Source organism: Aythya marila, assembly GCF_965140915.1.
Source record: "Aythya marila genome assembly, chromosome: 3".
NCBI classification, from domain to species: domain Eukaryota; kingdom Metazoa; phylum Chordata; class Aves; order Anseriformes; family Anatidae; genus Aythya; species Aythya marila.
This window is the reverse complement of record NC_139044.1, coordinates 118254794-118267082: the sequence shown is the minus strand read 5'-3', so window position 1 is coordinate 118267082 and position 12289 is coordinate 118254794. Positions and strand designations below refer to the sequence as shown.

Here is a 12289-nt window from a genome sequence, read left to right as displayed (position 1 = left end):
GTGGGATGGGATTTGCCCCCCCCTGGAGCTCTCATGGCATGGGGAAAGGTGAAACACACGAGTCCCCAGAAAGTTCAAACAAAAAAAGACCTGGAAAGAGTTGGTTTTAGCAGAGAAATGCATGAAACTCACCCATTGCATCACTGATGGTACCAAAAATTCACATTTTCTTTTATTGGAGGGGGGGAGTCCAGGCTCACGGCTTTTCCTTTTTTTTTTTCCTAATTTCTCAAGCTGGGGGGGGGGAAGCACATTTTTTAGGCAATTCAGCAGCTCCTGAGACGAGGGAAGGGGAACATCCCAGGAGGGGACATCCCAGGAGGGGACATGCCAGGAGGGGACAGCGGGGCCCAGGTGCCCTCGGGGTGCCTTAAACGTGTCCCGTGGGCATCCCTGACCCCCCTAGACTGATCCCTGCTGGCAGCACAGCAACGATTCAGGTTTTGGCTGGACCCTGGGCTACTTCTCACAGCTGCCATCCTTCCGCAGGCAGTGGAGCCACTCCTGAGCACACCACTTCTCCAACCACCAGCAGCTTTTGCAACAGCCCTGCCCGAAATCCCGGCGATTCCCTTGCCTATTGTTCCACGCGAAACGCCCCCACCTCGCTTCCTCACCCCCCCCCTGCTCTTTCAACCCGAATTTTACCCCAACTTGCAGCCTCCCACCCCGCAGGAGTTTCGGGTCAGGAGGGAAGGAGGGAGGATGGGTTTGACACCCAAAAAGGCAGCGAGGGGTTCGCAGGGGATGGAGGCTGAAGGCAGCTCCATCTCGCCTTCCCCGTGCCCCATAACTCATGGTTATGTCCCTCTCCGGAGAGGGCAGCGAGCCCCGCTGACAGCAGCTGTCAGCAGCACGTCGGGTTTTCTAGCGGTGACAAAAACCTGGGATTTTGGAGGAGAAAGCAAAAAACAGAAGCAAGGGGGTGGTGATAGCCGGGCTGCGGCTCCGTGGGAAGGAGCAGGGATGCAGGGAGAGGTGGAGGTAGGTGAAAACTGAGTGTGCGCAGCCCCAGCGGGGGCAGCCACCCAAAATTTGGGTTTTTCTGAGCCAAAGGGACTCCTCTGGGGTTTGCGTCCACACCACCTTCGTGTATTTGTCCCAAAGAGCCCCAACTCCTGAAGGTAGGGGCAGCGGAGGGATCTCCTGAACCACCTGCAGGAAAAAAAAAAATAAAAAGAAAAAAAGGAAAAGGGAAAGGGAAAGGAAAAGGAAAAGGAAAAAAAGGAAAAGGAAAAGAGAAAAAGAAAAAGGAAAAGGAAAAGGAAAAGAGAAAAAGGAAAAAGGAAAAAGGAAAAGGAAAAGGAAAAGGAAAAGGAAAAGGAAAAGGAAAAGGAAAAAAAGGAAAAGGAAAAGAGAAAAAGGAAAAAGGAAAAGGAAAAGGAAAAGGAAAAGGAAAAAAAGGAAAAGGAAAAGAGAAAAGGAAAAGGGAAAAGGAAAAGGAAAAGGAAAAGGAAAAGGAAAAAAAGGAAAAGGAAAAGAGAAAAGGAAAAGGGAAAAGGAAAAGGAAAAGGAAAAGGAAAAGGAAAAGGAAAAGGAAAAGGAAAAGGAAAAAAGGAAAAGGAAAAGAGAAAAAGAAAAGGAAAAAGGAAAAGGAAAAGGGAAAAGGAAAAGGAAAAGGAAAAGGAAAAGGAAAAGGAAAAGGAAAAGGAAAAGGAAAAGGAAAAAAGAAAAAGAAAAAAAGAAAACGAGAAAGAAAAAGAGAAAAAGAAAAAAAAAGTTGTTTTTTTTTTTTTTTTTTTGTCTTTCTCCCGTTTTTCCTTAGTTTCGTGCCCGCATCCCCCACCGGCCAGGATGTGGGGCGCGCTCTGGAGCATCCTGCCCGTGGTGCTGGGGCTGCTGCTCGGCCACCCCGCTGCCGCCAGCGGCCCGTGCTGGGAGAGCAGCAAATGCCAGGACCTGGCCACCGAGAACGGAGTTTTGGTAAGGTTTTGGGGGGGGTCCCTGTGCTTGTTTGGGTTTTCTACCCCAAGAAATGGTGGTGAGGTGGGGAGGGGGAGGTGGGGATGCCGTCCTGTGGGGTCACCACCTCGAGGTGATGCTTTGCGCCCCGTGACCCAAGGGGGTTCCGTGCCCCAAGGGGGTTCCGTGCCCCAAAGGGGTTTTGGGGGGCTCCTGCCTCTTGGCTGCGCTGGGTACTGGAGTGATTTGGGTTGGAAGAGCCCTCAGAGCCCCCCCGGTGCCACCCCCTGCCATGGGCATGACCCCAGCCCCCAGCCCAGGGTGTCCCCAGCCCCATCCAGCCCGGCCTTGGGCACCCCAAGGGATCGGGGCCCCCAAAGCTCCTGGGGCAGCCTGATTTAGGACCTCACCACCCTCATCGGGACAAATTTCCCCGCGCTGGGTGACAACGGTAAAATAAATATTTGAGCTGGCGGCGCCCCTCCCGCACGGAAAAAGGGCAGAATTTGGGAACTGACCTTCCCCCCGTAAACCCCAGGGCGCTTGGCTCACCCCGGCTGGCAAAGGGCCTTGTCACAGCCCCGTCCCCATAAAGGAGGGGGGGCTCATTCCCTCCAGGGACCCCCGGCGCAGCCTCCTGGGGGGGTGGATTTGTGCCCCCCATCCCCACGGAGCGGGCTGGGTGCCTGGGTAGGGGCGCACGGGTGGCACGGGGCATGGGGAAATCTTGGAAACGAGCTCCAAAATCCACATCCCGGAGAGGACGGGGGGGGACCCAACGACGTCCCCGATGTCCCCAAACGTCCCGGCTCAGCTCTCCCACCCCCTTTTGGCACCCCGTAGGCGTGCGCCAAGGCGTGCCGAGCGGAGCTGTCGGCCGAGGCGCCCATGTACCCGGGCAACGGGCACCTGCAGCCCCTCTCCGAGAGCGTCCGCAAGTACGTGATGAGCCACTTTCGCTGGAACAAATTCGGCCGCCGCAACAGCAGCAGCGGCGGCGGCGGTGGCCACAAGCGGGACGAGGCGCCCGGCGTCCCCCCGCCGCCCCGGCGGGCGGCCGAGGAAGAGGAGGAGGAGGAAGGAGGCGAGGAGGAAGGAGCCGGGTTGGGGAGGGAGGAAGGCAAGCGCTCGTACTCCATGGAGCATTTTCGCTGGGGGAAGCCGGTGGGCCGCAAGAGGAGGCCCATCAAGGTGTACCCCAACGGGGTGGACGAGGAGTCGGCCGAGAGTTACCCGCTGGAGTTTCGCCGCCAGCTGGGGGGCGAGGGGCTCCCGGGCTCGCCCGGCTTCTCCGAGGAGGATGAGGATGAGGATGAGAAGGAGGAGGAAGGCGAGGAGGAGAAGAAGGACAGCGGCTCCTACCGCATGCGCCATTTCCGCTGGCACGCGCCGCTGAAGGACAAGCGCTACGGCGGCTTCATGACCTCGGAGCACGGCCAGACCCCGCTGGTGACTCTGTTCAAAAACGCCATCATCAAAAACGCCTACAAAAAGGGGCAGTGAGCGGGGCAGGGCCGCCCCCCACCCCACCCCACCCCACCCCACCCGGGGACCCCCTCCCCACCTCGCCGCGGCCCCCGCGTAGCTTTTTTAGTGCCGTCGCTCCTCGTCTCGCCGAGAACCTCGTCGATTTTTCGCCCCCGCACCCCGACACCGAGGGATTTGTCCTCGTCCTCCCACCCCAGGTGAAGGATTCGTCCTCGTCCTCGTCCTCCCACCCCAAAACCCAGCGGGGCCGGGGCGAAGGTGTCAACGCAGCCGCCAGGCGCCCCCGGGGAGCGGCAGTGCCGGCGCTGGGTCCTTTCCATCCCTTCACCGAGCTGTACAATACTGTAAATGATGGATTAAAAGGATTCTAAAATAAAGAATGATGATTATTTTTTTTTTTTTTGGCAAGCTAGCCAGGTGTCTGTGACGTCTCTGGGGCTGGTTGGTGTTTTGTTTATTTATTTTTTATTTTTTTGTTTAATGTTTTTTGTTTAACGACTGTCATAAAGTCATCAATTGCCCTCTAAATGACAAAAACGAAGACTCCGAGGTAGGAAGGAAAGCTGCACCGTTTATAAAGCCACGTCCAAAGCCTTTTCTGATGCGTGGAGGTGCAATGAAAGCAGAGGGGATGGGGATAAAGGGTTTTGTGTGGGGCACAGCCCGCTCTGTGCTGATCTTGGAGGTTTTTTTCCAACCTGAAGGATTTCCATCATCTTTGCAGCTCGCAAGGGAGTCAAACCAGGGGCAGAGCTGAGCCCAGGCCCCACATTTTGCTAAACCTTTTTCCCCCAGACTGAGTCAGGAGAAAACGGAGGAAATATTAAGTGAAGGGATGCTACAGGATGAGAGAGGCGATGTAGCAGGGCATTTAACTGCAGGGATGCGAGGCAGGAGCAAAATTTACCTGGAAGAGGAATAATAAATCCTCACCCTTTCCTCCAGCCCCTAAGGAGAGGGCACGCAGGTGCCGTGGACGTGCCGAGACAGCAGACCCCAAAACAGCAGACCCCAAAAACAGACCCCAAAAATAGCAGACCCCAAAAACAGAAGACCCCAAAAACCAGCAGACCCAAAACCAGGAGACCCCAAAAACCAGCAGACCCCCCAAAAAAGATGGCAACATCAACATTTATTCGAGGGCGCGTTTGGAAATCCCGACAGCCTCGTGGCCCTCTCGGCAGCCCGCTCCCCTCCTGCCCTCGGCTACACACACATATGATGGGGGGGGGAAAAAAAACCCCACAGTGCCCCCAAAATACAGAGATGGGAACGCAGACATGCAGCTAAGGGCCAGGTTGATAGAAATACACTTTTGTCATCTATCCACGCACCAGAATCTAAACTAAAGGTGACGTACAAACGGGTCACTGACACGGGGGGTGGGGGCATTTACAAGTGGAGCTGGGGGGCCCGAAAGGCGTCGATTTTGGGGAGGGAGGGAGGGAGGAGTGGGTGCAGCAAGGGAGCAGGGGGAGCTCGTGGAAATCCCCCCCCCCTCACCAGGGGTTTGTCCATGGGGTAACATGCAGGCTGGGAGCCCCAAATGGCACCGGGTCCCCCAGGATGTGCCCCGTAGCAGCCCCACGGCTCCTCTTTTATGGCCAGGTTGGCTCTAAAGAGCACGCCCTGGGCACTTTCCCCCCTTCTTTGTGTTTTTGGAGGGGTTTTCCCCCCCCAAGCACACAATCCGGGGGTTCCTTGCTTTTTTTTCCTACCGCATTTCCATCAGGACAGCAATGGGAACAACCCCTCCTCTGCCAAGCGGCTTCTTTGCGTTCCCCCTGACAGCCCCAAAACCTCACCCAGCCAAAATTCAGGCTCCAAGGGGGACCGGGCGTAATCCGGGGAGCAAAAAGGGACAGGAGCAGGGGACAGAAACATTAGGGGGGACCCTGAAGAGGGGCAGCAGCAAGGGACAGAGCTTCGGGTGCTGGGCAGGGCGGCAGAGCCAGCCCCGGGACCGAAATCCACCCTTGTTTTGTTTTTTGTTTTTTTTTTTTCCTGTCCTCTTAAGCTGGGTCATTTCCTAAACCCGGATTTACAGGACGACCACACAAACAAGCGCTGACCTCGGGGCAGTCACAAACCGTATCCGCCACCAAGAAAAGACAAAAAAAAAAAAAAAAAACACAAAAAAAAAAAATAGAAAGATGTCAATGTGTAATTACAGCTTAAAATAACCGCGGGGAGACGTGGCAGGGAAACGTGGCGTGGCCGGAACGAGGAGCAGGATGCAGGCAGAGGTGCTGAGGCCACCAGGCACCAAGGGGCTGAGCTTCCCCGCTGGCCCTGTGCCACGTGCAGCTCCCACGTCCCCAATTTCAGACCCTCCTGAAATTGGAAGGCGTTTGGGAGCCAGATTTACCCTGTAAATTACTGAATACCTCCCAGGCATCCTTTTCTTCCCCATCCCTACCATCTCCAGCTCGCAATTCCGGCTCAGTAGGAGCCAAAAGGATCCTAAATTCTCCCCCGAGGGTCTTTTCTCTCACGTGTCTACAGAAAAAAACTCAACAGCCACATTTCTGCCCGGTCCAAATCCAGATCCACAGCCTGCCAGGTGCAGGGTCTGAAGGTGGGACCCCATAAAACCCCTCTCGTTGCAGCCACCTTCCCGCAGCACTCGTGTTTTCTGAGTTAAGCCAGGATTTAACCGAAGGGATTCTGTTAAAAAAAAAAAATAAAATCTCTTTTTCAGGCCGTAACGCCAAAACTGTGAGATCCTGAACCAAAAATGTGAAAATAGCTGGTTTATGGTTGCTAAGTCCCAGCGTGGCTGCTCCTCACGCCTCGTGCCACGGCTCCAGGTGCCCCACCGCACGCGCGCTGCCTGCGGGCTGCCCGACTCAGCAACCTGCTGATGGCATGGACAAGAAGCACAGCTCCCCTCCTCGAAAAAAAAAAAGAAAAAAAGAAAAAAAGAGGAAAAAAAAAAGCGTTTTCCCAAGTAAAACATGTTTTCAGGTGACCTGGAACCAGCCAGGCTGCTGCGTGCAGCATCTACATCCGTGATGGGACAACTGCCACCCTCGTGTCGCACCAGGCACCCTCTTGTCCAGGACATCAAGGGCAGCTTCGAGGAAAATTCGGGGGAATTGCCCCCGCACCAGGGCAGCTGCCAGGAAGACGCAGGCCAGGAGCTGGCTGTGGGGACTGCACAACCCCAGAGACCTGCCTGGAGCACGGGGCACGCCGTGCCCTGCGTCCCCTCCTGCTTTTTCCACTCCCACACCCTGCAGCTTCCTCCTGCACCCTCTGGCTGTGGCTGATGGATGATTTGGGGAGGAATTCCCCAATGGACCAGGTTTTGCTTTGTGCTGGGAGGATTTAGGCACCCGATGCTGTCCGCCAGGAGCCAGACCCTCTCTCCTCTCTCCTCCCCAAAAACAGAACTGCAGAGGGAGGTCAGAACCACGACACCCTGCACCTCCTGCCAAAAAACGTGGCTGCAGAGGGTCACAAAAGAGAGTCCGGGAGTCAGGTCCGTGGTGCCAAGGAAGCTCGGGGTAGCCTCGGTGTCCGTGTCCCTTTCTGTCACATGCACGAGGACGCGGTCCCCGCGGGGCCGCCACTGTCTCCCCAAGAGGTCCTTCGGCACGAGCTGCGCGGGGGCAGCTCCGTCCTAGCAGCGCAGCCGCCCTCAGTACACGCACAGGTCCGGGAATTTCATCTCGTACACCGGGATGGAGTGGTTCTGGGGCTGGCCGTAGGCAGCTGTGATGGTCCCCGACGGGCTCGGCGGTGGCCTGAAAGAGGAGAGAGGGTGGGAGGCGTTTTACGGGGTTGTTTTATAAAGAAGCGAGGCCTGCTGCAAAAAAAAAAACATGAATTTTTACACCACTTCAAACCTCCCCCGTGTCCCAAATGTGGGGAATTGCAGTAAACAAACCAAAAGCTACTCCCAGCGACCCTGTGCCATCACGGACACCCCAACCCCGGGCCAGCACCCGTTCCCAGCACCCCAAAAGCACCACGAGGGGGATTCTCAGCCGTGCTCGGCCACCTCCCCAACTCACCGTATGGTGATCTCGAAGATCTGGTTGAGTTTGCTCTGCAGCAGCGTCGCCTGCAACACACGCGGCGGCTGCGTTAGTGCAGCTGCACCCCCGGCAGGACAAACACCCCGCCAGCCTTCCCCGGGGAAGGAGGAAGGTGGCTTGGCAAAATTCAGAGCCTCATCGCCACCTTCCACCTCTCCCAGGGCCGCAATCTCCCCAGATTGTGGGGATTTAGGTGTGGGGACTCACCCGGGCGCCGCAGTGAGCGGCGATCTCCTCGAAGGGGGCTTTCTGGAATTTCTCCACCACTTGGCGCCTCCGCTCCCGCTCCTGCTCCTCCACGGCGACGCTGTCTACTGAAGCAGAGGGGAGGAGATGGCTCTCAGGTGCTCCCCAAAACCTTTTTAGGGATCTGGGCATCCTTAAAAAGCTGAGGATGGGTCTTCAGGGACACCCCGGGGGCAGGGAGATGGAGCTGCCTGGCCACCCTACAACCTGGGGGCAACGCTGCTGTGACAAAACACTGTGGATCTGTGGTGCACGCACACAGAGGAGTGACTGTACCCACACCAACCCCAAAAACACTCCCAAAAGCCTCCTCCTCTTCCTCACTTACCTATGGCCTTCTTCAGCGTCTCATACGTGATCTCTTCTGCTGGTGCTCTCTAAAGGGAAGGGAAAAGCAGAGGGGGCTCAATACGCAGCACGGGACGCTTTTGGGATCAGAGCATCCCAAAAGCAGCGCCAGGGGCTGCATTCTTGCACCAAAACACAGCCCAGCCTTAAAGGACAGGGAGTTCCTGGCAACCTGTACTTTTCAAGTGCTTTTTCAGGCTGGACTACCCTGGCCTTACATCTCCCATGGCTAAGAAACACATATTCTAGGAAAATAAAGATTTGCCACCAAAAAAAGCAGCGTGAGACCCTTCCTGCTGTGCACGCTGGGATCCATCAGCACCCAGAGGGGAGCATCAGTGGGAAATGGGGATTTTCTGCCCCCCACTTGCTGCCAGACCAAAAAGGGCTGAGTTATACACCCCTGTGCTCACGGCCAGCCAAACATGCAGCCAAAATGAAGAATTTTAACTCAGCTGCACGCTGCCAGGCTGCTAAAACGGCACCGAAGGAACAATGCAGCCTCTGCAACCCTGGTTGTGAGAAACTAAGTTGTGTTTTTGCAGTAGAGAATTAATTTTCTGTATTCCAAGGTAGTTGTGTAGTCATAATAAGAAGAAATGCTGAGTAGATAAGCGGCCAGTAGAAGGCCTCGCTGTTCCAAAATAAGGTGGAAGCTTGAGACAAACAGGATGAGCAGTGGGAGAACAGTAAAACAAAGATCAGGGGTTCTCAAAACATAAGAAAGGAGAAATTAAAGGGTTAAAAAAAAAAGAAAAAATTGTACATATATGGTGTAGAGGAGCGTCGAGTAGCTTGTGAACCTGTAGTACTCAGCCAGTGAGGAAACAGGAGGTGATCAGGTGTTGAGGAATAAGGAATAAAAGGTTAGGATTTGTTTTCTAAAATGTGCTCCTGATTGACAGGATGCCCGCCCTTGTAATCGTGAATAAAACAGCTTCACAGAAGGTCCTGTCTGAGGGAAATTATTGAGATTTTTCTCACGTGGTGTCTCACGGTACCTGCTCTCGCTCAGGACTGTTCCTAGACTCCACCTCGACCTGCAGGGAAATGGTCTCACCGATGCTCTTCCTCTTGGACAGGCGATCTTCATCTGGGGAGGAAGAAAATGGGCAGAAGAGCTGATGGCAGCCACCCCGGCACCCCCAGATGTGCCTCGTGTCCCCTCCCCAGGGTAGCAGCCAGTCTGCTCAGGTTTTCATCCTAATTCAACCAAGCCCAGCAGGCTTTGTGGCTCCATCAGTCCCGCCAGCCATGCACGTGGCGACCCCAGAAAGCTCCCACCTGATAGTTTTGTGCCTCAATTTCCCCAAAATTGAGCCTCTAAGGGAAGGCAGACCAAACACCGGGCCCACGTGTGGCACAAGGACTTCACATCCCCGTGACTGTGCAGAATGAGGGGCTGGTTTCCTGCCCCATGGCCCTCCTGCACCCCAGGGCAGCACGTACCTGTCAGCTGGGGGACGTAGGGAGTGCTGAGGCGGTCCGAGTTGTAGCCGCTGCCCCCCAGCACCTCGCTGATCTTGCTCTGCCAAAAGAAGACCTCCGGGCCCAGGCGGTCGAGGCTCTTGCTCAACCTACAGGGATGGAAAAAAAGAAAAAAAAAGAAAAAAAAAGAAAAAAAAACAAAAATGAAGCCCAGGGGAAATGGCAGCACCTCTTGTGTGAAGAGGCACACAAAGAGCTGATCAACTCCACCACTCCTATAGGTGCTGAGTCCTCAGGATCCGCTGGCAGGGAAGAGGATTTTTCCAGCAGAGGCTCTCACCTGGGTCTCTCCACGAACACATCCTCAGGGAGCAGATAGGGAGCCTCCTTCTGCCGCATCTGGATGACCTGCGGAAGGCAAGGAACCAAGCTCAAACCTCGCAGGTGCCGGGGGGGCTGCAGCACTCGAGGATTCAGCCCGAGCCCCTCGCACCTCGTGGATGTGCTGGCAGAAGGTGGGCACGGTGATGAGCTGGCTGATGAGGTTCAGGTAAGCTGCTCCGAGGGCAAAGAGCGCGCAGCGGTTGTAGGCCGTCAGGTTGTCTTCGTTGATCTGGGCGATCTCCTGCAGCAGAGAGAGACAGAAAACCATGAGACGGGGACAGGCAAGGTCCCAGGGGGGTGCCCACCCACCTCCCAGCACCAGCACCCTGCAAACGTTTCAGCTTTTGGGGCACTGCAGGAGCTGGCACGCTGATTAGGATCAATCCCTGCAAGTGCAGAGCTGATCCCACTCATGCAGCAGAAGAAACGGGTGAGGAATTTGCATCCCCCTTGCTCGGAGACCCCAGCTCCAAAATAAATCCCCCTCCCAGAGGCTCCTTCCGTTCCTCCTGCCTCTTCCCAAGCGCAGCCACACCTGCAGAGATTACATCTGGAGGGGATGAAGCCAGGTAAGACGCTGGGGAAGGAGCATCCCGGCCCACCCAGCACCAGCAGCACGCCCAGCTTCCCATCTGCCCACCTGCACCGCCAGCACCAGGCGGATGAGGTCCACCACAACCTCCTCGTTAGCCAGCTCGATGCTGATGAGCATCAGCATGCTGTAGAGAGCCTCGTAGTGAGCCTGCACGTTGCTCTCCTCCTTGCAGATCAGGTAGATGTGCCGGTAGAGCTGCTGGCCGTGCTGTTGGGACACGGAGGGACACGGTCACCTACTGAGTATCCCCTGCAAGCAACGCTTCCATCGACACAAAAAAAGAAAAGCAGCAGGGCCCAGCAAAGGGGCCACCATTCATGATGATCCAGAGCTCCTCAGATCACTAAGCAAATGAAAAAAGCCCCGGGAGAGGCAGCTGTGACCACCAGGTGGTGGTTTCACCGCCTGCTGCTCGATCCTGACAAGGAGGAGGCAGCAGCAGGGCTGAGAGCAGAGGCTGGGGCAGGCAAACGGTGCTCGTAGCACCGAGCAGAAGGGAAACGCAGCTCTCCTGAGCCCAGGGGGCTGCACTGCTGCTCCCTGGCGTGCGAGCTAATAAACTGACCCTCTCTCGGCCTGCAGGTAGTTCCAGAGGGGTTTAAAACGGTTTCAGGCGTGGTGCAAAGCTGGGAGAAATAAAAATGATTTAAAAAGAACAATATGCAGCTTGGAAAAGCTGCATTTGGGACACCAGTACATCCTGGGATAGCCATTTCTCGGGGCAAATAGCAGATTTAGAGGTGTACAAAGGCCCACGGACAAATCCCACTGGCTTTTCCCGAGGATATACCCCGGGTTTCGTGGTCTCATGGGACCCCAGGTCCCTATTGTAGCTTGGTGAAACCAATAAACTGTTCCTACACAGGTCTGTGTAAGGACAGCTCGACCCAAACCCCAACTCTACCTTCTTCATGAAGACAGTATCCTGGCGGGAGCACTTCTCCACCTTCAGCTTCAGGACTGAGATGTCGCTGATGGTGCTGCAAGGAAGGGGAAAGGGAAAACTCAGAGAGGAGGAGGTTTGCACGATTCCCACACGCCTGCAGAGCTCTGGTCAGGAACAAACCCTCCGGGAGGAACCAAGGGTGGGGAAGCTGAAGGTTGGCTTCAAAACCCGTGTGAGCAATTCGGATATTCAAGAAGAGCCAAATCACTACAGGATTTCAAGGCAGTGGCACTCAGGAGCACAAAGGCAAGTTGACGAAGCAGCATGCACGCAGGCTACTTTAGCAGGAGCACCGCAAACCCCATGGAGGTTATTTCCATGTGAGATTAGTCACCTGCTTCTGATTTAGCTTCATTCCTCTCCAGAGTAAGGCTAGCTAACTGCAGCGCAGCGCCACCCAGCAGGGCTATCTGTGGGGATGCAATGCAGTCCATGAACCCCCTCGAGGATATCACTGCTCCTGCAAATCCTCCTGGGAGCAGTTCTGCCTGACCACGCTCGTGCCACATCCCCCTGGGCACGGAGAGGCCCCCACAACCCCTCTGGCTCCCGGCAGCATTAAACCACCCCAAAAACTGGCACGTGATTTAAGAAGAACTCTTCCAGCAGCTCCCAAGCCTGCCGGCACCCTTAAACCTGGCAGATCTCCCTCCCCAAATCCTGCTCTGTGGGGTCTGCGGGTCCCAGCCCCGCCGGGGAACCCCGGGCACGGACCTGATGGTGGCAAATTTCTGCCGGTTGCCGTGGCGATCGATGAAGCTGATGAGGATTTCGAGGACGAAGAGGCGGATCTCGGCATCCTCCATGAGGGCAGAGGAGAGCAGCCTGTCCAGGAAGGCACTGGGAAGCGCCGTCAGCATGTTGCTGCACTGGAAGCCCACCGAGACCTGCAGGAAAAAAAAAAAGGAA

General features: G+C 55.7%; 2 protein-coding genes across 6 annotated transcripts in view; one reads left to right on the top strand and one right to left on the bottom strand.

Moving 5' to 3' along the window:
* Positions 1 to 1794: 1794 nt before the first annotated feature.
* Positions 1795 to 3405, top strand: POMC (proopiomelanocortin; the record flags this gene model as incomplete). The annotated part of the gene is made up of 2 exons (XM_082755825.1): positions 1795 to 1923; positions 2746 to 3405. 2 exons carry the CDS (start codon positions 1795 to 1797, stop codon positions 3403 to 3405), a joined length of 789 nt encoding a protein of 262 aa, XP_082611951.1.
* Positions 3406 to 4542: 1137 nt separating this feature from the next.
* EFR3B (EFR3 homolog B) overlaps positions 4543 to 12289 on the bottom strand; it is a 33846-nt gene continuing 26099 nt past the window's right edge. For 4 of the 5 annotated variants that reach the window (XM_082757018.1, XM_082757021.1, XM_082757020.1 and 1 more), the window contains 11 exons: positions 12095 to 12267; positions 11339 to 11414; positions 10480 to 10641; positions 9949 to 10080; positions 9796 to 9863; positions 9477 to 9604; positions 9029 to 9120; positions 8008 to 8056; positions 7641 to 7747; positions 7410 to 7459; positions 4543 to 7139 (listed from right to left, as the gene is read on the bottom strand). In XM_082757018.1, the coding sequence (XP_082613144.1) occupies positions 7034 to 7139; positions 7410 to 7459; positions 7641 to 7747; positions 8008 to 8056; positions 9029 to 9120; positions 9477 to 9604; positions 9796 to 9863; positions 9949 to 10080; positions 10480 to 10641; positions 11339 to 11414; positions 12095 to 12267 (1143 nt within the window). In that variant the 3' untranslated portion in view covers positions 4543 to 7033. The remainder of the gene's footprint in view (positions 7140 to 7409; positions 7460 to 7640; positions 7748 to 8007; positions 8057 to 9028; positions 9121 to 9476; positions 9605 to 9795; positions 9864 to 9948; positions 10081 to 10479; positions 10642 to 11338; positions 11415 to 12094; positions 12268 to 12289) is intronic. The other variant, XM_082757019.1, reaches the window with a different exon arrangement.